Raw genomic sequence first — 24,187 nt, forward strand, 5'->3', positions numbered from 1 at the left:
CCGCCCCCGCTTTCCCGCCCTTTTTCCCTGTGCCGCCTTCCCGGCCTTTTTCCCTGTGCCGCCTGCCGCTTTCCCGCCCTTTTTCCCGGTGCCGCTTTCCCGTCCTTTTTCCCTGTGCCGTTCGCTTTTTTTTCCCGCTGGTTTTCCCTATGATGCTCCACTGTTTTCCTGCTTTTTCCCCCTGTGCCGTCTGCCGCTTTCCCGCCCTTTTTCCTAGCGCCGCCTGCCGCTTTCCTGCCCTTTTCCCCTGAGCCGCATGCCGCTTTCCCGGCACCGCTTTCCTGCCCATTTTTCCGGCGCCGCTTTCCCGCCATTTTCCCTGTGCTGTTCGCTTTTTTCCTGCTGTTTTCACTATACTGCTTCCCCCTGTGCTGCTCCACTGTTTTCCCGCCCTTGTTCCCCTGAGGGCCGGTTCACACTGCGGGCGATGCGAGGCGACACGACTTGCCTCGCCGCGATCTGACAAGTCGCCCCCGTTCTGTACAATGGAACCGTTCTGAGAGGAGCGACTCGAGTCGCTCCGACTCAGAAAAAAGGTTCCTGTACTACTTTTGGGCGACCTCGGGGCGACTTGCATTGACTTCTATACAGAAGTCATTTGCAAGTCGCCGCGAGGCAAGTCGGTGTCGCCTCGCATCGCCCGCAGTGTGAACCGGCCCTGACGCTTTCCTGCCCTTGTTCCCTGTGACGCTTTCCCGCCCTTGTTCCCTGTGACGCTTTCCCGCCCTTGTTCCCTGTGACGCTTTCCCGCCCTTGTTCCCTGTGACGCTTTCCCGCCCTTGTTCCCTGTGACGCTTTCCCGCCCTTGTTCCCTGTGACGCTTTCCCGCCCTTGTTCCCTGTGACGCTTTCCCGCCCTTGTTCCCTGTGACGCTTTCCCGCCCTTGTTCCCTGTGACGCTTTCCCGCCCTTGTTCCCTGTGACGCTTTCCCGCCCTTGTTCCCTGTGACGCTTTCCCTTTTCCCCTGGCGATGCAATGATCTCTATGATCTTTGGAGGTCAGAAGCGACATCAGGGCGTCACTTGCGGCTCTGGTAGATGTAAACATAACCAGTTCCAGGGTAGAAGAGAGATCTGGAGTCTTATAGGCTCCAGATGTCTCCATAGAGAGACATGTTAGGTATCTATTAAGCGGCGTAACATCTTTTATATTTTACTAATAAAATTGGGTTATATATTGTGCATGAAGTGTTTGTTTTGTTTTTTCCCTAACACATAAATATATAGTTTTGAGGATTCTGAGTAATTCACCTTCTAAAAAAAATGAGGAGAATTCAGATGGTGGCTTTCCCATCACTGTCCATGTAAATGACGGCTGCTGCTCTTCCCGGCAGGTATTCTGGACCAGTTCCTCCAAACGTACGGCAGTTTGATTCCGCTGGGGACAGATGAAGTCTTGGAGAAGCTGGAAGACGTGTTCCAACAGCCATTTAACACACCAACAAGGTATTACTGCTGCCTGATTGTGGGGGGATGGGAGGGGCTTTCCATGACAAGTTAGAATAATTCAATAGCAATGTTGATCGCTGCGCTACCCTTGAAGGTGTCCCATTGATATAAACATTTTATATTGTTGATTTTTATCACTGTATTGCTGCTGCTAAATCCTTTTTATTTTTTTATTTATTTTTTGATATGGAAAGTTATGTCAAACTGATAGAAAACCCTTTAAAATGGTTCCAGCAAAAAACGCTCTCTGCCGGCTTCTCTCTGGATTATTGCAGGGCTCGACAAATTCCAGGAGCCAGGTTGCCATGGCAACTAGAGAATGCGTCCTCGCGCCTGGGCTCTTGTCAACCCATTCCTGTCGGAGGTGGCACTGTGTGCGCTCTCTCCGCCTCCTCCCCTGCGCACGCTCTCTTCTCCATCTCCTTTTGCACTTGATGTCATCGGTTGCTAGGGCCGCCGATGTCCTAGCAACCAATGGTGCTTTAGTCGCTGTGTGTGTGCACATAGGATTCCTGTTGGCTGTGCAGGAATCTTTGGGTGATCCGCTTGCATCCAGATTGGTCAAGTAGTCGGCACCGCTTTGTTCTTTCATTGGCTGTAGAGGCGACAGGGTGGGCGGCACATCGAATGGCTAGGGAACGAGCTGCACTTCGATTGGCTCATGGACCGGAGCCGCACTGCATGTTTTAAGGAAGACGTGGCCGCTGCTTTACCCAGAGCCCAAGAGGGAGCAGAAAGGAAGGCACGCCCACCGCCACCCGGACAGCCGTTAACATGATCTTTCACCAACACCCAGTGTGAGAAACTGAGCACAACTCCGGCATCACCCCGGGGCATATATATTGCGTGTTACTGAATACCACAGAGGCTGAAAGACATTGTGAGATATATAGATATATAGAGATAGATATATAGAGATAGATATATATATATATATATATATAGATATAGATATAGATATAGATATAGATATAGATATAGATATAGATATATATATATATATATATATATATATATATATATATATATATATATATATATATATATATATATATATATAATATCTCTATCTATCTCTATCTAATTATACAGCTTATCACAGAAGTGAGTACACCCCTCACATTTTTTTAAATATTTTCTTCTATCTTTTCATGTGACAACACTGAAGAAATGACACTTGTCTACAATGTAAAGTAGTGAGTGTACAGCTTGTATAACAGTGTCAATTTGCTGTACCTTCAAAATAACTCAACACACAGCCATTAATGTCTAAACCGTTGGCAACAAAAGTGAGTACACCCCTAAGAGTAAATGTCCAAATTGGGCCCAATTCGCCTTTTTCTCTCCCCAATGTCATGTGACTCCTTAGTGTTACAAGGTCTCAGGTGTGAATGGGGAGCAGGTGTGTTAAATGTGGTGTTAGCGCTCTCACTCTCTCATACTGACACTGGAAGTTCAACATGGCACTTCATGGCAAAGAACTGAGGATCTGGAAAAAAAGAATGGTTGCTCTATATAAAGATGGCCTAGGCTATAAGAAGATTGCCAAGACCCTAAAACTGAGCTGCAGCACGGTGGCCAAGACCATCCAGCGGTTTAACAGGACAGGTTCCACTCAGAACAGGCCTCGCCATGGTCCACCAAAGAAGTTGAGGTCACGTGCTCAGCGTCATATCCAGAGGTTGTCTTTGGGAAATAGATGTATGAGTGCTGCCAGCATTGCTGCAGAGGTTGAAGGGGTGGGGGAAAGTCAGCCTGTCAGTGCTCAGACCATACGCCGCACATTGCATCAAATTAGTCTGCATTGCTGTCATCCCAGAAGGAAGCCTCTTCTAAAGATGATGCACAAGAAAGCCGCAAACAGTTTGCTGAAGACAAGCAGACTAAGGACATGGATTACTGGAACCATGTCCTGTGGTCTGATGAGACCAAGATAAACTTATTGGGTTCAGATGGTGTCAGGCGCGTGTGGAATCAACCAGGTGAGGAGGACAAAGACGAGTGTCTTGCCTAAAGTCAAGCATGGTGGAGGGGGTGTCATGGTTTGGCGCTGCATGAGTGCTGCCGGCACTGGGGAGGGACAGATCATGTACTGTGACATACTAAAGCAGAGTATGATCCCCTCCCTACAGAGAGTGGGCTGCAGGGCAGTATTCCAACATAATGACTCCAAACACACCTCCAAGATGACCACTGCCTTGCTAAAGAAGCTGAGGGTAAAGGTGATGGACCGGCCAAGCATGTCTCCAGACCTAAACCCTATTGAGCATCTGTGGGACATCCTCAAATGGAAGGTGGAGGAGAGCAAGGTCTCTAAGATCCACCAGCTCTGTGATGTCATCATGGAGGAGGGGAAGAGGACTCCAGTGCCAACCTGTGAAGCTCTGGTGACCTCCATGCCCAAGAGGGTTAAGGCAGTGCTGGAAAATAATGGTGGCAACACAAAATATTGACACTTTGGGCCCAATTTTGACATTTTCACTTAGGGGTGTACTCACTTTTGTTGCCGGCGGTTTAGACATTAATGGCTGTGTGTTGAGTTATTTTGAAGGTACAGCAAATTGACACTGTTATACAAGCTGTACACTCACTACTTTACATTGTAGACAAGTGTCATTTCTTCAGTGTTGTCACATGAAAATGAGGGGTGTACTTTTGTAAGATACTGTGTGTGCCTATCCCTCTCTCCAATTCTAGGCAGGTTCGGGGTTGAGTGGAGGACCAGCCAAATGATAGAAAAACCAATGCGAGGTTGCTTTATTGGAAATGCGTGACAAGCATTTGCCTGTCCTTCTGCTCCCTCATCCCACTGAACTTCAAAGATTGCACAGAGACCCATCTGATGTCGGTGTTCAGGTGTCGGCTCTCCTCCTGGTATCAGTGTAGGGGCCCCCCCTGCATCTGCCACCATTTTATATGTAGAGAAGCTGACCTGCCTATCCTCCTCTTCCTGGTAGAATGTAAAATCCTTACCTTTCTGAAGGTTACAAGGATTTTGGGTTGCTGATCTGAAAGTGCAGAACTTGAGGTGGTCAGGCGAGGGGGTTGAAGGTGCATGAACTGGGGCTCAGGCGAGGGGGTTGAAGGTGTAGGAAGTGGGGCTCAGGCGAGGGGGTTGAAGGTGCATGAACTGGGGCTCAGGCGAGGGGGTTGAAGGTGCATGAACTGGTGCTCAGGCGAGGGGGTTGAAGGTGCATGAACTGGGGCTCAGGCGAGGGGGTTGAGGGTGCATGAACTGGTGCTCAGGCGAGGGGGTTGAAGGTGCATGAACTGGGGCTCAGGCGAGGGGGTTGAAGGTGCATGAACTGGTGCTCAGGCGAGGGGGTTGAAGGTGCATGAACTGGGGCTCAGGCGAGGGGGTTGAAGGTGCATGAACTGGTGCTCAGGCGAGCGGGTTGAAGGTGCATGAACTGGGGCTCAGGCGAGCGGGTTGAAGGTGCATGAACTGGGGCTCAGGCGAGGGGGTTGAGGGTGCATGAACTGGGGCTCAGGCGAGGGGGTTGAGGGTGCATGTCAAACCTTAACTTTGCGTGTGCCTGTGAAATGGTGACAACTTCAGTACCTTATATTTTCTAAGATCACACCATTTGCAAGAAGATACCAGTCTTGGTAGCACAACTGGTGCACATTAGATCTGTCTAGGTGTAAATGTGGGCCATTTGTTGGGGGGGGGGGGGTAGTATTCCCATTGAGGGCAGGGATATCGGCCCGCCAAAGCTACAGTTGTAGGCCAAAGACAAGAGGAGGTACAAAGAAGACGAGGGTTTGGTCTTCTAAGACAGAAGGAGCTCGATAGGCCCAGGCTGCAGCACAAGGCGGTCTTGTAATATATATGTTGCTTATATATAACTGCAAATATGTTTCAGATGCCTATAGGGCTGCAACTATTATTTTCATAATACATTAGTTGGCCGGTTTTTATTATTTAGATTAATCGGATAACCTTAAAGTGTGGTGCATAATTTTAGTTAATATGAAAAGTAAAAAAAGGCAATTTATTCTTAAATATCTCTATGCAGTGGTAAAAATAACCAACTACCATATTTATCGGCTTATAACACGCGCCGGCGTATAACACGCACCCCAAGTTTAGGAGGGAAGTTTAAGGGAAAAAAAAAACTTATTTATATGCCCATCAGTGTCATCTGCAGCCTTGTCCCCCATTGCAGCCTTATGCAGCCTTGTCCCCCATTGCAGCCGTGTCTTTTATTTTTTTTAAATGCCGCCGCCGAGATACAGAGCCGGATGTGTATCTCGGCGGCGTGCGGTAGTTCTCAGAGGGCCTCCGGCCGCCTTCGGCTCTTCTCGGGCCGCCTTCGGCCGTTCTCGGAAGCTTTCGGCCGCCGAGAACGGCGGAAGGCGGCCGGAAGCTTCCGAGAACGGCGGAAGGCGGCCGGAAGCCGCCCAGAGGCTCAGTATTTCTGGGGATCGGCGTATAACACGCACCCACGATTTTCCCCTGCTTTTAAGGGGAAAAAAGTGCGTGTTGTACGCCGATAAATACGGTATTTGGTTAGGCAGCAAAATATCTAATCCACTCTGAGAATGACAGAAGAGAGATACTGTATATACTATTAGAATAGAGATACTGTATATATTAGAGGAGATATACCGTATATACTATTAGAAGAGATACTGTATATATTAGAGGAGAGATACTGTATATATTAGAGATGCTGTATATACAGTGCATCGCTCTAATATATACAGTATCTCTCCACTACTAGTATATACAGTATATCTCTCCTCTATTAGAGAGATGTACTTTATATACTAGTAGAGGCGAGATACTGTATATACGAGTAGAGGATGAGTCTGGTAAATATCATTGGACTCCAATCAAATTTTTTATTTAACCACTTCCATACCGGGCTTTTTGACCCCCTTCCTGCCCAGGCCAACTTTCAGCACTGTCACACTTTGAGAATTGTAGCAAAATAGCTTTCTTTTGGTGGTATTTGATCATCTCTGCGTTTATTTTTTGCGCTATAAACAAAAAGAGCGTCAGTTTTGAAAAAAACACAATATTTATTACTTTTTGCTATAATATCCCAATTTAAAAAAAAAAAAAGAAGTTTATTCCTCAGTTTGGGATGATAAGTATTCTTCTACATATTTTTGGTAAAATCGCAATAAGCGCAGACTGATTGGATTGCGCAAAATAAGGGATAGATTTATGGCTTTTTTTTTTTTTAGCTAGTTATGGTGGTGGTCTGCGTGGGTTTTTTTATCTTTTTTTTTTTTTTTTTTTTTTTTTGTGACTGCGATATTGCGGTGGACACATCGGACACTTTTGACGCTTTTTTGGGACCATTAACATTTATACAGCGATCTGTGCTATAAAATGCATTGATTACTGTATAAATCTCCTGACAGGATGTGGGTCTGTGTGTTTACATAGATTCACAATCCTGGTCAGTTAACGGGAAATCGTGGGTGCCCCGGCGGACACGCGCATTGGGTCCAGAGAGATGCGGCAGGCGTGCTCTCCACAATGCAGGGAATCCCAGGATGTCATATGACGCCGCTCGGAGGGATAGAGGGTTCCTTGCAATAGAGCGGTAGGGAAGTGGTTAAAGAACAAAAAAAAATACACTTCTTTTGCCGATTTTCAGACATATTATATGCTGGCCATACAAAAACAATGTCTTTCTTCAAAAAAAGTGTCATTTAACAATTTTCTAATTGTTAGTGGGGTCTAATCGATATTTGTTTTTGACCACAGTGACGGGGAAATTTAGAAATACAAAACTTCTTGGTCAAAGGAATTTTCAGACAATGTATGTGGTTTTCGTTCAGAAATTACCGTATTTATCGGCGTATAACACGCGCCCCAAGTTTAGGAGGGAAGTTTAAGGAAAAAAAACTTACATTTAAATGCCCATCAATGCAGCCTTATCTGTGTCCATCTGCAGCCTTGCCCAGTGTCCATCATTGCAGCCTTGCCCAGTGTCCATCATTGCAGCCTTGCCCAGTGTCCATCATTGCAGCCTTGCCCAGTGTCCATCATTGCAGCCTTGCCCAGTGTCCATCATTGCAGCCTTGCCCAGTGTCCATCATTGCAGCCTTGCCCAGTGTCCATCATTGCAGCCTTGCCCAGTGTCCATCATTGCAGCCTTGCCCAGTGTCCATCATTGCAGCCTTGCCCAGTGTCCATCATTGCAGCCTTTTGTCCATCTGCAATTTTGTCCATCTGCAGCCTTGTCCAGTGTCCACCATTGCAGCCTTGCCCAGTGCCTCCGCAACATTTCTAGATTTAAAATTGGTTCCGACTGAGAGGAGCGAGCGCCGACAACATACAGAAAGCCAAGTGTACTTCGGCTTAGTCTCGGCTCCCCTCGCAATCGGTGGAGATGGGTGGGACTGCGAGAGGAGCCGAGTAAAGCCTAAGTACACTCGGCTTTCTGTAGCTCGGCCCCTTTTTTCAGAATCAGCGGGGATCGGCGTATAACACGCACTAGCGAATTTTTTTTTTTTTTTTCCCCCTGATTTTAAGGGGAAAAAAGTGCATGTTATACGCCGATTAAATACGGTATATTTACTTCAAAACAGAATGGTAAAAGCAAGTGAAAGTTTCAAACGTTCCTTCAGCGGATGTACAAAGATTTTTCGCATGGATATTCTCATCCAAAAAATGGATTTATGTGGCCAGTATAAGGCTTGCTTCACGCCTATGCAGTTTGCTTTTGATCCATTTCTACAGTGCTTTTTTCTGTTTTTTTGCATTTGTTCTTTTTTTTTTATTTTTTTATAAAAAAAAAAAAAAAAAAAAAATTGAAGGAAGGGTTCCCCAGGTACTACACTTATGGGTGAATTGAGAGAGTAACAGAGAAACACTGTACTACTCTTAGGCAACAGTAGTACTTCCCACCCATAGCTCATCAGTTTAGTATTTCGGAGGAGCTCTGGTACCAGAATTATTCATCGCACTCAATGTTTTCATATGTAGGCACCCCAGAAGCGTGTTTTTACATTCGTATATGGTGGGGGGGCCTCCATTTTTTTGGTGGGGGGGATATTTTTACTTTGAGGAACTCAATCTTTCAAAACACTTTTACATAATTCGTATGGGCCGAGCTGGGTTATGTCCCTCACTACCCTGTGAGGCCGCTGTATGTGTGGTATATACTGTATGTATCTGCGGCTACCATGAGCATATCGCACTGTGTTCTGTGTGTGAGCCGAGACTTCCTGTCTTATACCCGGGAACACACATCAGTCTACAGCAGCCATTCAGAGCAAGCAATGTATTCTGTTAATGAATGCAAAGTTTCCTCGGACTGAGTCAGGTTGTGACATCAGCTCGCCCTCTGTGGCGGTAGGATCCCAGCGGCGCTCGCCCTCTGTGGCGGTAGGATCCCAGCGGCGCTCGCCCTCTGTGGCGGTAGGATCCCAGCGGCGCTCGCCCTCTGTGGCGGTAGGATCCCAGCGGCGCTCGCCCTCTGTGGCGGTAGGATCCCAGCGGCGAGATTAGTTGGGTTTCGTATGTGGCACAAGTCTGTAAGAACTCGGTAACACCAAGTGATAACTGATCGTTCTGATCCTGGTAGAGATTTATCAGTATTTTATGTAATCGATTGTCACTTCAGGACTAACAAGATCTCCCCTGCAGGAGGACGGTGGTCCAGCACGTCATCCAGTCATATCAGAGACTCCCAGGAAACACTCTCCTACGCAGCTTCCGTGTCACATACAAAAGACACGTATTAACCATGGATGACCTGAGCACCCTGTATGGCCAGAACTGGCTGAATGACCAGGTAAGTGACCGCCCTGATCAGCAGTGTAGTGTGTACGGGACGGAGAGATATGTGTATATTAACGCATGTGTATTTTGCAGGTGATGAACATGTATGGGGATTTAGTCATGGATGCAGTACCAGAAAAGGTTGGTTTGCTTAGAATCTTTTCTCTGTGATGTTTGACGTGATGACGTTCAGCTCTCGAGGAAGCGGACGTTTTTGTTTTTTGCTTTGATCCGACTTTACTCTCTCTGGATCAAAGGCGTACTAAAGTAGGGCAGGCACCTTTTCAAAGTCTTTGCGACTAAGTCACACTGATTTGGATGGGTGCAATTGAATAAAATGGGCTACGACTTGTCACGTGACTGATATCCAAAGTCACATGACAAGTGGCACAAATGTGAATAGAGCCTTAAGGGTCAGGTTTCACGAATAACTGATGACTTATAAAGGCTTTTAAAATATTGCCTATGGGACATGTTTTCGGGGACATGCAATTTTAAATTCCGGCTCATTCGGTATCTTCCTTTTTGACACAACCCCAACTTTTATAGGTTCCCGAAAATTTTGGTAATCTTTGCACCAAAAAGTCTTTGCTGATAGCCATTGAACAAAGTACTGAGGCGGGGTGCTGTAATGTTATCAGGAAGCTATGTTTAGCACCCTGCCAGCTCCTCCTGTCAGCCAGTGTACTGCCCATCCCTGCTGGCCCCTCTCACGAGCCAGTGTATGCCTGCCGGCCCCTCCCGCCAGCCAGTGTACGGCCCACCCCTGCTGGCCCTTCCCAGGAGCCAGTGTATGCCTGACGGCCCCTCCCTCCCGCCAGCCAGGGTACGGCCCACCCCTGCCGGCCCCTCCCTCCCGCCAGCCAGTGTACGGCCCACCCTTGCCGGCCTCTGCCAACAACCAGTATCTGCCTGGCTGTTTTATCCTTGCTCCCAGCAACCAAATTATGGTACATTAGATTTATCCATAGGCGACGCTTTTAAAAGCACTTATTGGTTAGCAGTTTAGAGTTACACCGGATGCCTGCTGCTAAAATCATTGTTCTTGCTCTGACATTTGGGGTGATACCTCAAGTGTGGTGCATTCACCATTTACCTATGGGCCTGGGACCCGAGTGTGTGCATTGGTGTGCAGGGGAGCTTCACCTTTTTTTTTTTGCAACTTTATTGCTTTCATGAGGAATGAACAACATGCTTTGTAATAGCATGGGCCATGACAGGTCGTCTTTATGGTGCGATCTGGGGGGTCTCTTCTCTGGCCTCCAAAGTAGTCGATCAAACCGAGATTAGTTTGGCTGCTTTACAAAGCCGGTAACGCTTGTAAATAAAGTGATGGAAGTTTCCCCTCTCTCTCACTGTGTACAGATTCTGATGTGACTGGTCGTATCAGTCCTGGTCTCCCTGGTGGGGCGGGAAAGGCAGGGGACCCCCTTTTTGCCACCTGTAAAAGTGAACAGTACCAGAATCACGGCTGTAGCTGCAACCATGAACCACCTCAACAACCACGGCTATGTACAGTCGTGCTCAAAAGTTTACATACCCTGGTAGAAATTGTGACATTAATATTGAAAATATGACTTATCATGCCAAAAAACTATTTTGATTTTAAGAATAGTGATCACATGAAGCCATTTATTAAATTTTTTGTATCCTTTATAAATCGTAATAACAGAAATCGCCCAAATAGCCCCGATAAAAAGTTTACATACCCTGGAATGTTTGGCCTTGGTACAGACACAGAAAGTGGCACAAACATTAAATTGTTAATTAAAGGTTATTTTCTCACATTTTGTGGCTTTTTAAATTACAATTAATGTCTGTGTATAAATAGTCAATGAGTTTGTTAGCTCTCCCATGGATGCACTAAGCAGGCTAGACACGGAGCCATGAGGAGGTAGAAAAGAACAATCAAAAGACCTGCGTAACAAGGTAATGAAACTTTACAAAGATGGAAAAGGATATAAAAAGATATCCAAAGCCTTGAATATGCCAGTCAGTACTGTATAATCACGTAAGTGGAAAATTCAGGTCAGCTAGACAAGAAAGATTGCAACCGCAACTGGCGGAAGAATTGCTCAGGATACAAAAGAAAAACCCCACAGGTAACCTCAGGAGAAATACAGGCTGCTCTCCAAAAAGACGACGTGGTTGTTTTTTTAAGGAGCACAATTCAACGATACTTGAACAAAAAAGAGCTGCATGGTTGAGCTGTCAGAAGGAAGCCTTTACTGCGCCAATGCCTCTAAAAAAGCCCTATTAGGCATGTCGAGCTGTTGGGCATATTGTAACCAGGCTTTTTTGTGGAACTTTGTACAAGGCTTCTTTTTGGCAACTTCACCATGCAGCTCTTTTGTTCAAGTATCATCATATTGTGCTCTTTAACCACTTCAGCCCCGGACCAATTAACAGCCTAAGGACCAGAGGCCTTTTTACAATTTCGCACTGCTTTAACTGGTAATTGCGCGGTCATGCAATGTTGTACCCAAACGATATTTGCGTCCTTTTCTTCCCACAAATAGAGCTTTCTTTTGATGGTATTTGATTGCCTCTGCTATTTTTATTTTTTGCGATATAAATGGAAAAAGACCGAAAATTTTGAGAAAAAATTATATTTTCTACTTTTTGTTATAAGAAAAATCGAATAAACTCAATTTTAGTCATACATTTAGGGCAAAATTTATTCAGCCACATGTCTTTAGTAAAAAAAATGTCAATAAGCGTATATTTATTGGTTTGCGCAAAAGTTATAGCGTCTACAAACTAGAGTATATTTTCTGGAATTTACACAGCTTTTAATTTACGACTGCCTATCTCATTTCTTGAGGTGCTAAAATGGCAGGGCAGTACAAAACCCCCCCAAATGACCCCATTTTGGAAAGTAGACACCCCAAGGAAGTTGTGAAGAGGCATGTTGAGCCCATTGAATATTTTTTTTTTTTTTTTGTCCCAAGTGATTTGAATAATGACACAAAAAAAAAGTTTACAAAAAGTTGTCACTAAATGATATATTGCTCACACATGCCATAGTTATATGTGGAATTGCACCCCAAAATATATTCTGCTGCTTCTCCTGAGTACGGGGATACCACATATGTGGGACTTTTTGGGAGTCTAGCTGCGTACGGCACCCTGAAAACCAATCACTGCCTTCAGGATTTCTAAGGGTGCAAATTTTTGATTTCACTCCTCACTACCTATCACAGTTTCGAAGGCCATAAAATGCCAAAATAGCACAAACCCCCCCCCCAAATGACCCCATTTTGGAAAGTAGACACCCCAAGCTATTTACTGAGAGGCATGTTGAGTCCATGGAATATTTTATATTTTGCCACAATTTTTTTATTTTTTATTTTTTGCACAAAGTTGTCACTAAATGATATATTGCTCACACATGCTATGGGCATAAGTCAAATTACACCCCAAAATAAATTCTGCTGCTTCTCCCGAGTACGGGGATACCACATGTGGGGGACTTTTTGGGAGCCTAGCCACGTACGGGACCCCAAAAACCAAGCACTGCCTTCCGGATTTAAATATAAAATGCTACCAAAAAAAACTGACTCTGCGATCGCTGCAGTTATGTGTTTAGTGTTTTGTAAGTGACAGTGATCGATACTGCACTTGGGTGGGCTGGGCGGAGGGGCAAAACGCAGGTGCTAGCAGGTATCTGGGCTGATCCCGCTAACAATGCGTTTTTTTGGAACCTTAAACTGCTGGAGACGCTAGTATAGATCTGATCAGATCAGATATTGATCTGTTCAGATTCTATACCACTACGGGAGGTTTATGCTTTGCGTGTGGGTGTTAGCGGTACTGGCACTAACCTAGCGCTGCCTGGGGCGACGCAGACCCTGACCCTAAAACCTAATTGATATCACCCGCCGGGTGATCAGGGGGTTAAACCTTTATTGGGTAATAAATGGTGGGTGCCCTGATGCTATAAAAAGCAAACTAACCAGAGTCACCCGTAACACTTATACGGTGATCACTGGTGAAAGGGTTAACTAGGGGCAATCAGGGGGTTCAAATTTTTATTAGGTAGTATATGGGGGTCCCTGGCGCTATATAAAAACCTGACGGGGAACCTAAATAACTAACTGGCTAACCAGCGTCACCAGTGACACTTATACTGTGATCGCTGGTGAAAGGGTTAACTAGGGGCAATCAGGGGGTTAAAACCATTATTGGGTAGTATATCGGGGTACCTCGCGCTATAAAAACCTGGCGGTGAACCTAAAAAAATAACTAGCTACCTAGCGACACTAATGCAGTGATCAGAAAAATGATCGCTTAGTGACACTGGCAAAAGGGGGTGAAAGGGTTAACTCTAGGGGCAATCGGGGGGGTTAAACCTTTATTGGGGGGTGGTAGGGGGCTAAAAAAATTATCACTGCAATCAGTGACACTGTGACTGTGGGGGGGGGGGGGGGGGTTTGTGTGCCTGTGTGTACCTACATGTCAGCGTAGTGTTGGTGCACACTTACTTTCTGTCTTCTCCTCGTAGTCCGGTCAAAAAGACCGCCCCGAGGAGAATGACATCACTTCCTCCTTCCTGTGTATACAATACACAGTGGGAGGAAGCTTCTCATTGGCCAGGACCGATCGAGAGGGGATGGCCAGAAACCAACGGCCATCCCCTCATCCCGGATCGCTCCTGCAGCGAAACGGACCGCCGTATCCAGCGGGAGGGGTTCCGATCGGACCCCCCACCCGCTGGAAGGCAGGCATGTACATGTACGTGCTTGTGCCTGCCGGTGCCATTGTAATGACGTACATTGGCAATACGGCGGTCCTTAAGTGGTTAAAAACAACCACACCATCTTTTTTCCAGAGCAGCCTGTATTTCTCCTGAGGTTACCTATGGGGTTTTCTTTGTATAACGAACCGTTCCTGTGGCAGTTGTGGCTAAAATCTTTCTTGATGTACCTGACCTTGACTTGTTATCAAGAGATCTCCTTATTAAGTGATTGCACATTACTAACTGGCATATTCAAGGCTTTGGATATCTTTTTATATCCTTTTCCATCTTTGTAAAGTATCATTACCTTGTTACGCAGGTCTTTTGACCGTTCTTTCCTACCTCCTCATGGCTCATCCATGTGAGAGCTAACAAACTCATGGACTATTTATACACACACTAATAGTGATTTTAAAAGCCACAAATGTGAGAAATTAACATTTTAATTGCCATTTTAACCTGTGGGCCACCTTCTGTGTCTGTACCAAGGCCAAACATTCCAGGGTATGTAAACTTTTCATCAGGGCCATTTGGGGGATTTCTGTTACGATTTAAAAAGGATCCAAAAAAAAAGTGATAATGGCTTCATGTGATTGCTTTCCTTAAATAAAAGACAGTTTTTTTTGGCATGATCAATCATATTCTCAATATTAATGCCAAAATTTCACAATTTCTGCCATGGAATGCAAACTTTTGAGCACAACCGTGTGTGTACAATATCTCACAAAAGTATGTACACCCTCACATTTTTGTAAATATTTTCTTCTATCTTTTCATGTGACAACACTGAAGAAATGACACTTGTCTACAATGTAGTAGTAGTAGTGAGTGTACAGCTTGTATAACAGTGTAAATTTGCCGTCCCCTCAAAATAACTCAACACACAGCCATTAATGTCTAAACCGCTGGCATCAAAAGTGAGTACACCCCTAAGTGAAAATGTCCAAAGTGTCTATTTTGCATGACCACCATTTATTTTCCAGCATTACCTTAACCCTCTTGGGCATGGAGGTCACCAGAGATTCACAGGTTGGCACTGAAGTCCTCTTCCCCTCCTCCATGAAGACATCACAGAGCTGGTGGATGTTGGAGACCTTGCGCTCCTCCACCTTCCGTTTGAGGATGTCCCACAGATGCTCAATAGGGTTTAGGTCTGGAGACATGCTTGTCCAGTCCATCACCTTTACCCTCAGCTTCTTTAGCAAGGCAGTGGTCATCTTGGAGGTGTGTTTGGGGTCGTTATGTTGGAATACTGCCCTGCGGTCCAGTCTCTGAAGGGAGGGGATCATGCTCTGCTTTAGTATGTCACAGTACATGTTGGCATTCATGGTTCCCTCAATGATCTGTAGCTCCCCAGTGCTGGCAGCACTCATGCAGCGCCAGACCATGACACTCCCACCACCATGCCTGACTGTAGACAAGACACACGTGTCTTTGTAATCCTCACCTGGTTGCCCCCACACATGCTTGTCACCATCTGGACCAATTAAGTTTATCTTGGTCTCATCAGACCACAGGACATGGTTCCAATAATCCATGTCCTCAGTCTGCTTGTTTTCAGCAAACTGTTTGCAGGCTTTCTTGTGCATCATCTTTAGAAGAGGCTTCCTTCTGGAATTTGATGCAGTGTGCGGCGTATGGTCTGAGCACTGACAGGCTGACACCCCCCCACCCCTTCAACCTCTGCAGCAATGCTGGCAGCACTCTATGTCTATTTCCCAAAGACAACCTCTGGATATGGCGCTGAGCACGTGGCCTCAACTTCTTTGGTCGACCATGGCGAGGCCTGTTCTGAGTGGAACCTGTCTTGTTAAACTGCTGTATGGTCTTGGCCACCGTGCTGCAGTTCAGTTTCAGAGTCTTGGCAATCTTCTTATAGCCTAGGCCATCTTTATGTAATTTTTTTTCAGATCCTCAGAGTTCTTTGCCATGAGGTGCTATGTTGAACTTCCAGTGACCAGTATGAGAGAGCAAGAGCGATAACACCAAATTGAACACACCTGCTCCTCATTCACATCTGAGACCTTATAACACTAACGAGTCACATGACACCGGGGGAGGGAAAATGGCTAATTGGGCCCAATTTGGACATTTTCACTTAGGGCTTTACTGACTTTGTTGCCAGCGGTTTAGACATTAATGGCTGTGTGTTGAGTTATTTTGACGGGACTGAAAATGTACGCTTTTATACAAGCTGTACACTCACTACTTTACATTGTAGACAAGTGTCATTTCTTCAGTGTTGTCACATGAAAAGATAGAAGAAAAGATTTACATAAATGTGAAGGGTGTACTTTTGTGAGATACTTATTTTACCCGGGAAGTATGTACAATATGGAACACGTCACCATTTTTCTAGGTAAATCTATTTCTACAGGTGATATTGACATGAAACTTTCACCACATGTCAGTAACAGCCCCTGCAATCCATACATACAAAGACACCAAAACAGTCAGAAATTATAGCGGATTTCCACACACATTTTGAAGGTCCAATCACTCATGCCCCTAAATGCTGTAATAAATGGCTATATATATATATATATATATATATAATTTTTTTTTTTCTCTTTGTACATATGTTTTTTTCACTTTCTTCTGCAGCTGCCTTGGTGATTTACGTCACTAGGCGATCTGCAATGGCTCCTGGGATAGCGGCGTCATGTATCCCAGGAGTCCTTGTGAATCGCTCAGTGGTGAAATCTTGCGTTATTTCCAGACCGGAAATGACCAGAACGGGAGGACCAAGATGTCATGTTTGACAAGTTGCTATAGCAATGGGGTGGGAACTTCCACCGATGCCACCATTGTTATGGCAACCTGTCGGGAAGATATAGAGCTGCTCAGTGCACAGGCACGAGATCAGGGGGGGTGCATGCTGGGTAGCCGGCTGCACCGAATTCCGGAAATCAAGACGCGGGCTTGAGATGCCCACAGATGACATGGAACTTGCCTGCTTCTGAGATTTGGTTAGTCTTAAAATATTTTAATACACACTACAGGAACTACTCGTGACCTGTTCTAAATGTTGCTAGATATATTTAAACAAGTATGGAGGAGCGTTTATAAAAAGTTTTTGGGGGACTGGAACTCCGCTTTAAAAATATGTGTAATAAAATAGAATGGCACAGGAAAAAAGTATTGAACACGTGACGAAAGGGAGGTGCAAAAAGGGTATGGAAAGCCAAGACACCAGTTGAAATCTCTCAATAATTAGAAAACTATCCTGCCCCTTGGTGCAAATTAATATCAGCTGGTTTAGTCTCAACTGATGGCCTATAAAAAGGTGTCTCATTACCAAGGTGTCACACAAGAAACCTCTTCATGATGATGGGTAAGAGCGTAGAGCTCTTTCAAGACCTTTGCAACCTTATTGTTGCAAAACATACTGATGGCATTGGGTGCAGAAGGACTTCTGAATGTTCCAGTGAGCACTGTTGGGGCCATAATCCGTTAAGTGGAAAGAACATAATTTCACCATAAACCGGCCATGACTAAGTGCTCCTTCCAAGGTTTCCAAAGAGGTAAAAAATGATCAGAAGAGTTGTCCAAGAGCCTGGGACCACTTATGGAGATCTTCAGAAAGACCTGGAATTATCAGGTACAATTGTTTAAAAAAAAACAATAAGTAATGCAGTCACCCGCCATGGCCTGTATGCACACTCACCATGCAAGTCTCCATTGCTGAAGAAAAAGCATGTTGAAGCTTGTTTAGAGTTTGCTGCTCAACATTTAGCCAAGACTGTAAAATACGGGGAGACTATAGTTTGGTCAGATGAGACCAAACCTGAACTCTTTGGCTGCCATAATACACACCATGTTTTGAAGGTCAAATAGCACTTCACCCCAAAAAACAACCCCCCTACCAACAGCGAGTTTTGGAGGTAGGGACATCATCTTGTTGGCGGGGCTGTTTTTCAGCATACGGGACTGGCAACCTTCTGATAAAAATCTGCTGCCATCTACCAGGATGATGAAGATAAAATGAGGGCGGGCATTTCAGCAAGACAATGATCCCAAAGCCAAGGAGACTCTCAAATGGTTTCAAAGAAAGAGAAAATAAAGCTGCTTTAATGGCCCAACCAATCACCTGACTTGAATCCAATATAAAATCTATGGAAAGAACTAAAGATCAGAGTTCATAGAAGAGACTCGTGAAACCTTGAAGATTTGAAGACTGTATAGAAGAATGGGCCAAAATCCCACCTGAGCAATGACTAGTCCATACTATAGGCGTCCTGAAGCTGTCATTACCAACAAAAGATTTTGTACTAAGTATTAAATACATTTCTGTTGGTGTGTTCAATACTTTTTCCGCGTGTCATTCCATTTTATTACACAGAACTTAATTTCTGAACTTATTTACCTAGAAAAATGGTGACGTGTAAAATAGTTTTTTTTTTTAGCCGCTGTGTGTGTGTCTATAATGAGGTGGGTAATATCTCTATTGTGGACAGAATATTCTAAAGACCTGATCATCTTCCCATTTTAGGTTCACTTTTTCAACAGTTTTTTCTACGATAAATTGAGAACCAAGGGATATGAAGGCGTAAAGAGGTGGACGAAGAACGTAAGTGTGTCCTGATGAAGATTGCTGGTACCTGTAGTTTCTCTAGCCTGCTGCTTCCAACAGTGACCATACAGTGGGGAAGTTCTCTGCTTGGGGTTAGGTTCTAGAACATCTTTTAATGTCTCAAAATATTTAGGCCCTTGGTCACCATTGTCCTTCAGCTGTCCCCTGGCTAGGCTAGGTCACCATTGTCCTTCAGCTGTCCCCTGGCTAGGCTAGGTCACCAGTGTCCTTCAGCTGTCCCCTGGCTAGGCTAGGTCACCAGTGTCCTTCAGCTGTCCCCTGGCTAGGCTAGGTCACCAGTGTCCTTCAGCTGTCCCCTGGCTTGGCTAGGTCACCAGTGTCCTTCAGCTGTCCCCTGGCTAGGCTAGGTCACCAGTGTCTTCTAGCTGTCCCCTGGCTAGGCTAGGTCACCAGTAGTGTCTTTTAGCTGTCCCCTGGCTAGGCTAGGTCACCAGTAGTGTCTTTTAGCTGTCCCCTGGCTAGGCTAGGTCACCAGTAGTGTCTTTTAGCTGTCCCCTGGCTAGGCTAGGTCACCAGTAGTGTCTTTTAGCTGTCCCCTGGCTAGGCTAGGTCACCAGTAGTGTCTTTTAGCTGTCCCCTGGCTAGGCTAGGTCACCAGCGCCTTTCCAGGCAGATCTTGTTTAAAACCAGAGAATAAACTTTATTTTATTATTTATACATTGCCATGGCTTCAGAAACATGAGTGTCAGCTGACATAATGACGCAGGTGTCATCAACCGTCACACTCCACCATGGAGTCCAACATTGCCTTGCTTGTAGGGAATGTTCCCCCTACACTGCTTTTGTGCTGCCACCTAGAGTTCTGATCTAGTGCATGTGCAGACACCGCAGTGTGTCTACCCAGACATCTGACCCCCCTACACGTGCAGAAAAGCTGCATTTCCTACCAGTAAACTGGCAGAGACCCTGCTCCGTTTCTGTGTATGCCTCAGATCCTGCAAGTTGTCTCCTGGGATACGTGATGTAGGATTCCCAGGAGACAGATCACAGGACCTCGTGCACGGTTCCTGTGGGGTTAGGGGTTGGGAGAGAGGAACATTAGAAAAGGGGTGACAGTCTGCTTTAATCTTCAGAAAAAAAATGTGAATTTTAAGAGTAAAAAAAAAAGGGGAGACTGCCATTTCATTGCTTAATTTGGAGCTGCGATTGTTAAAGCTCAGCTTACATAATGCTCTGGAGTAGCTTCCCTGCTGCTACAACCAGCCATATGTCGCTCTGTTGCTACTCCCTCGCTAGCGATTTAGTTCCAGCAGTGCTTCAGGCACCGACGGAGCGACTTCCACCGGGGATCACAAAAGCTCAATTTCCGTCATTATGCCGCCGGCGTGGTGTCACCACCATACAATCACAGATGAAGCATTGCGCAGAAACTACACGGCTTCCGGCTCCCACATCTGCCAATGAAACATGGAAATGAGTTTATTAGGAAATAAGTATGTTTGGTAATATAAGAAGAAAAGTTTACTAAATAGTTGGGTGAAGTTATATCAGTGAAAGAGGAGGGCAGAAAATGTTGATTCCAACAAATGGGAGAGCTAGGACATTGTTGCTCATATGGAAGGATTGTAAAGGACAAGGAATGAACTCCGGACAGTTTGGTACAGTGATATGATGCAGGAGTAGATGTTGAGGGTATGACAGTGGGCAGTATGTACAGGAGAGGAGTGTAGTGGGTATGATAGTTGGGCAGGTTGTACAGGAGAGGGGTTTGGAGGGTTTGATGGCTGGCAGTATTTTACAGGTTAGGAGTGTGGAAGGTATGTCATGGGCAGTATGTACAGGAGAGGAGTGTGCAAGGTATGACAGTAAGCGGTATGTACAGGAGAGGAATGTGGAGGGTATGAAAGTGGGCAGTATGTACAGGAGAGGAGTGTGGACGGTATGACAGTGGACAGTATGCACAAGAGGAATGTGGAGGGTATGACAGTGGACAGTATGCACAAGAGGAATGTGGAGGGTATGACAGTGGACAGTATGCACAAGAGGAATGTGGAGGGTATGACAGTGGACAGTATGCACAAGAGGAATGTGGAGGGTATGACAGTGGGCAGTATGCACAAGAGGAATGTGGAGGGTATGACAGTGGGCAGTATGTACAAGAGGAATGTGGAGGGTATGACAGTGGGCAGTATGTACAAGAGGAATGTGGAGGGTATGACAGTGGGCAGTATGTACAAGAGGAATGTGGAGGGTATGACAGTGGGCAGTATGTACAAGATGAATGTGGAGGGTATGACAGTGGGCAGTATGTACAAGAGGAATGTGGAGGGTATGACAGTGGGCAGTATGTACAAGAGGAATGTGGAGGGTATGACAGTGGGCAGTATGTACAAGATGAATGTGGAGGGTATGACAGTGGGCAGCATGTACAAGAGGAATGTGGAGGGTATGACAGTGGGCAGCATGTACAAGATCAATGTGGAGGGTATGACAGTGGGCAGTATGTACAGGATGAATATGGAGGGTATGACAGTGGGCAGTATGTACAGGATGAATGTGGAGGGTATGACAGTGGGCAGTATGTACAGGAGGAGTGTGGAGGATTGTGAGGCCCCCCCGCCCCCCAAATGACTGAGCTCTTTGATGCATTAAGCAGAACTCTCAACACCGTGACCTACATTTTATGAATGGGCCGTACAGTTCATGCCAGAGAAGAGCTAGAGATACATTGCAATGTGTAGCAATTCAGGATATTTGGTCCTCCTTATGAGTGTCATCCAGTGTATAGGGGGGGTTGGGGTCTGGGTAGGTGTCTAATAGGAGGTCTATACTATGTGTCATGTGATTCTCTATCTCCTCTTCCTCCAGGTTGATATATTCAGTAAGCAGTTCTTGTTGATCCCCATACACCTGGAGGTGCACTGGTCGCTCGTCTGCGTCGACGTCTCTAAACGGACCATTACTTACTTTGATTCCCAGCGTACGCTGAACAGGCGCTGCCCGAAGGTGAGCTGTGCTGGGACCCATTGTGTGATGTGTGCTTCCTATCTGTATACGTATTTCACGTCTCTACAACGCTCCCTTTTTCATCGCTCTCATCTGTAGACTACGGAACTGTATTTGGCGCCTCCTAGTGTAAGCTTGACGTATTGGCAGCCCATAGAACTAAAGCTGCTCCGCTGGCTCAGAAATTGTCTTTTTTTTAAATGAAAGATGATGTCATAAATAGAGGTCGACCGATATGGGTTTTTCTCTGGCCGATGCCGATATTTAGAATTCGCCACGGCCGATATATGATGCCGAATTTTTTGGGCCGATATGTTAGGCCGATTTTTATTTATTTATTTATTTTTTTTCCCCCTTCATCTTATAAAATCTAACAGTTAGACCCCTTTCCCACTGGGGCGTTTTTCAGGCGCTTTTGGGCTAAAAATAGCGCCTGTAAAGTGCCTGCAAAACGGCTCCCCCTGCAGTCTGTGTGGAAGCCCCGAGTGCTGTCACACTGAGGAGATGCGCTGGCAGGACGTTAAAAAAAAAAGTCAAGCAAACAGCATCTTTGGAGTGGTGTATACCGCTCCTCCACCACTCCTGCCCATTGATAATAATGGGCACCACTCCCGAAGCACCTGCAATGCGATTTGGCAGCAGCGCTTCACGGGCGCATTTAACCTCCTCCTCGGCCGCTAGCTGGATTATAAGTGCCCTGCTAAAATGACGGTAAAGCACCGCTAAAACGGGCAGCGTTTTACAGTCAACGCCTGCCCGCCCCAGTGTGAAAGCAGCATTAAGTGATACAGAAAATTTCTTATATTTAAACATTTATTAAACAAAACCTCCACTCAGTTCACTTGTATGTATAATTTAGATTTAATTTTTTTTATATATACTGTATTTATCGGCGTATAACACGCGCCGACGTATAACACGCACCCCAAGTTTAGGGGGGAATTTTAAAGAAAAAAACTTTTAGGAGGGAAGTTTAAGGAAAAAAAACTTACATTTAAATGCCCATCAATGCAGCCTTATCAGTGTCACTTGCAGCCTTGCATTTAGCCTCGTGTGTCACTTGCAGCCTTGCATTTAGCCTCGTGTGTCACTTGCAGCCTTGCATTTAGCCTCATCAGTCACTTGCAGCCTTGCATTTAGCCTCGTCAGTCACTTGCAGCCTTGCATTTAGCCTCGTCAGTCACTTGCAGCCTTGCATTTAGCCTCGTCAGTCACTTGCAGCCTTGCATTTAGCCTCGTCAGTCACTTGCAGCCTTGCATTTAGCCTCGTCAGTCACTTGCAGCCTTGCATTTAGCCTCGTCAGTCACTTGCAGCCTTGCATTTAGCCTCGTCAGTCACTTGCAGCCTTGCATTTAGCCTCGTCAGTCACTTGCAGCCTTGCATTTAGCCTCGTCAGTCACTTGCAGCCTTGCATTTAGCCTCGTCAGTCACTTGCAGCCTTGCATTTAGCCTCGTCAGTCACTTGCAGCCTTGCATTTAGCCTCGTCAGTCACTTGCAGCCTTGCATTTAGCCTCGTCAGTCACTTGCAGCCTTGCATTTAGCCTCGTCAGTCACTTGCAGCCTTGCATTTAGCCTCGTCAGTCACTTGCAGCCTTGCATTTAGCCTCGTCAGTCACTTGCAGCCTTGCATTTAGCCTCGTCAGTCACTTGCAGCCTTGCATTTAGCCTCGTCAGTCACTTGCAGCCTTGCATTTAGCCTCGTCAGTCACTTGCAGCCTTGCATTTAGCCTCGTCAGTCACTTGCAGCCTTGCATTTAGCCTCGTCAGTCACTTGCAGCCTTGCATTTAGCCTCGTCAGTCACTTGCAGCCTTTTCTGTGGCTTTGTCATTTAAAAATGGCGCCGCCGAGATACAGAGCGGATGTCCTGTGTATCTCGGCGGCGCTCGGTAGTTCTCGGCGGCTTTCAGCTATTTTCGGCCGAACTTGGCTATCTCCGGCCGTTGCTGGCTATCTTCGGCCTGCACTCTGCTATTTTCGGCCACAGTCAGCCGTTCTCGGCGGCTTTCAGCTTTCCGAAAGCTGCCAAGAACGGCCGAGAATGGCCGAAGATAGCCGGGAACGGCCGAGTGCACCGAAAATACCCCCGAAGCCGCAAAGAGCGGCTGAAAGGGTTACAAATTGTGGGGGGGGAGGTTAATAGGGGGAAAAAAAAACACAGGTGGGAACAGAAATATGGGGAGCATTGATCCCTTCTGACAAGGGGGAGAATTTCGCCTTCTGCTGACTTATCTACTCCGCCTCCTCCCCCACCTCAAAGGCCGCTTTAACAGAGTCGTAGGATATCCTGTAATATAGAACCTAGTTATATTCTTGCTTGAGCCATAACTCCAGTATATTTTGGGGTGGATGTAAAATGTTTCCAACAGGTCCAAATTATGTTACATTTTTGAGGTTGTATCTCTGGAAATGTGAATCAGTTCTTCCATGTCCGCCATTTTGTTGATCCTATGAAACCATTCTTTCAGTGTGGGGACCTTGGGGGAGCCCCAGTGGACGGGAATGCATTGTTTCACTGCGTTTAAGCATGAACATTGCAAGTGACTTGTGATAGGTGCAGTGTGGTAGAGGTGACAAGTGGAGGAGGCATTGGGCAGGGGTCGCGTCTATCTGGTAAGATGTCACTTGGGATGTGATTTGACAAATTTCCTTCTAGAAGGTCTGTATCAACAGACACGTCCACCATATGTGCACTAATGTCCAAACATGATTAG

General features: G+C 45.9%; 1 protein-coding gene across 2 annotated transcripts in view; it reads left to right on the forward strand.

Annotated features, from left to right (window-relative positions):
- LOC143961667 (sentrin-specific protease 3-like) overlaps positions 1–24,187 on the forward strand; it is a 47,945-nt gene that overhangs the window by 11,859 nt on the left and 11,899 nt on the right. For both annotated transcript variants that reach the window (XM_077470987.1, XM_077470988.1), the window contains exons 4-8: positions 1,334–1,445; positions 9,061–9,208; positions 9,289–9,336; positions 18,426–18,503; positions 21,336–21,473. In XM_077470987.1, coding sequence (XP_077327113.1) covers positions 1,334–1,445; positions 9,061–9,208; positions 9,289–9,336; positions 18,426–18,503; positions 21,336–21,473 — 524 coding nt within the window. The remainder of the gene's footprint in view (positions 1–1,333; positions 1,446–9,060; positions 9,209–9,288; positions 9,337–18,425; positions 18,504–21,335; positions 21,474–24,187) is intronic.

The sequence above is a fragment of the Lithobates pipiens genome, unplaced genomic scaffold (assembly GCF_037356315.1).
Source record: "Lithobates pipiens isolate NorthernLeopardFrog02 unplaced genomic scaffold, aLitPip1_a1.2 Scaffold_8, whole genome shotgun sequence".
In the NCBI taxonomy this organism is placed as follows: domain Eukaryota; kingdom Metazoa; phylum Chordata; class Amphibia; order Anura; family Ranidae; genus Lithobates; species Lithobates pipiens.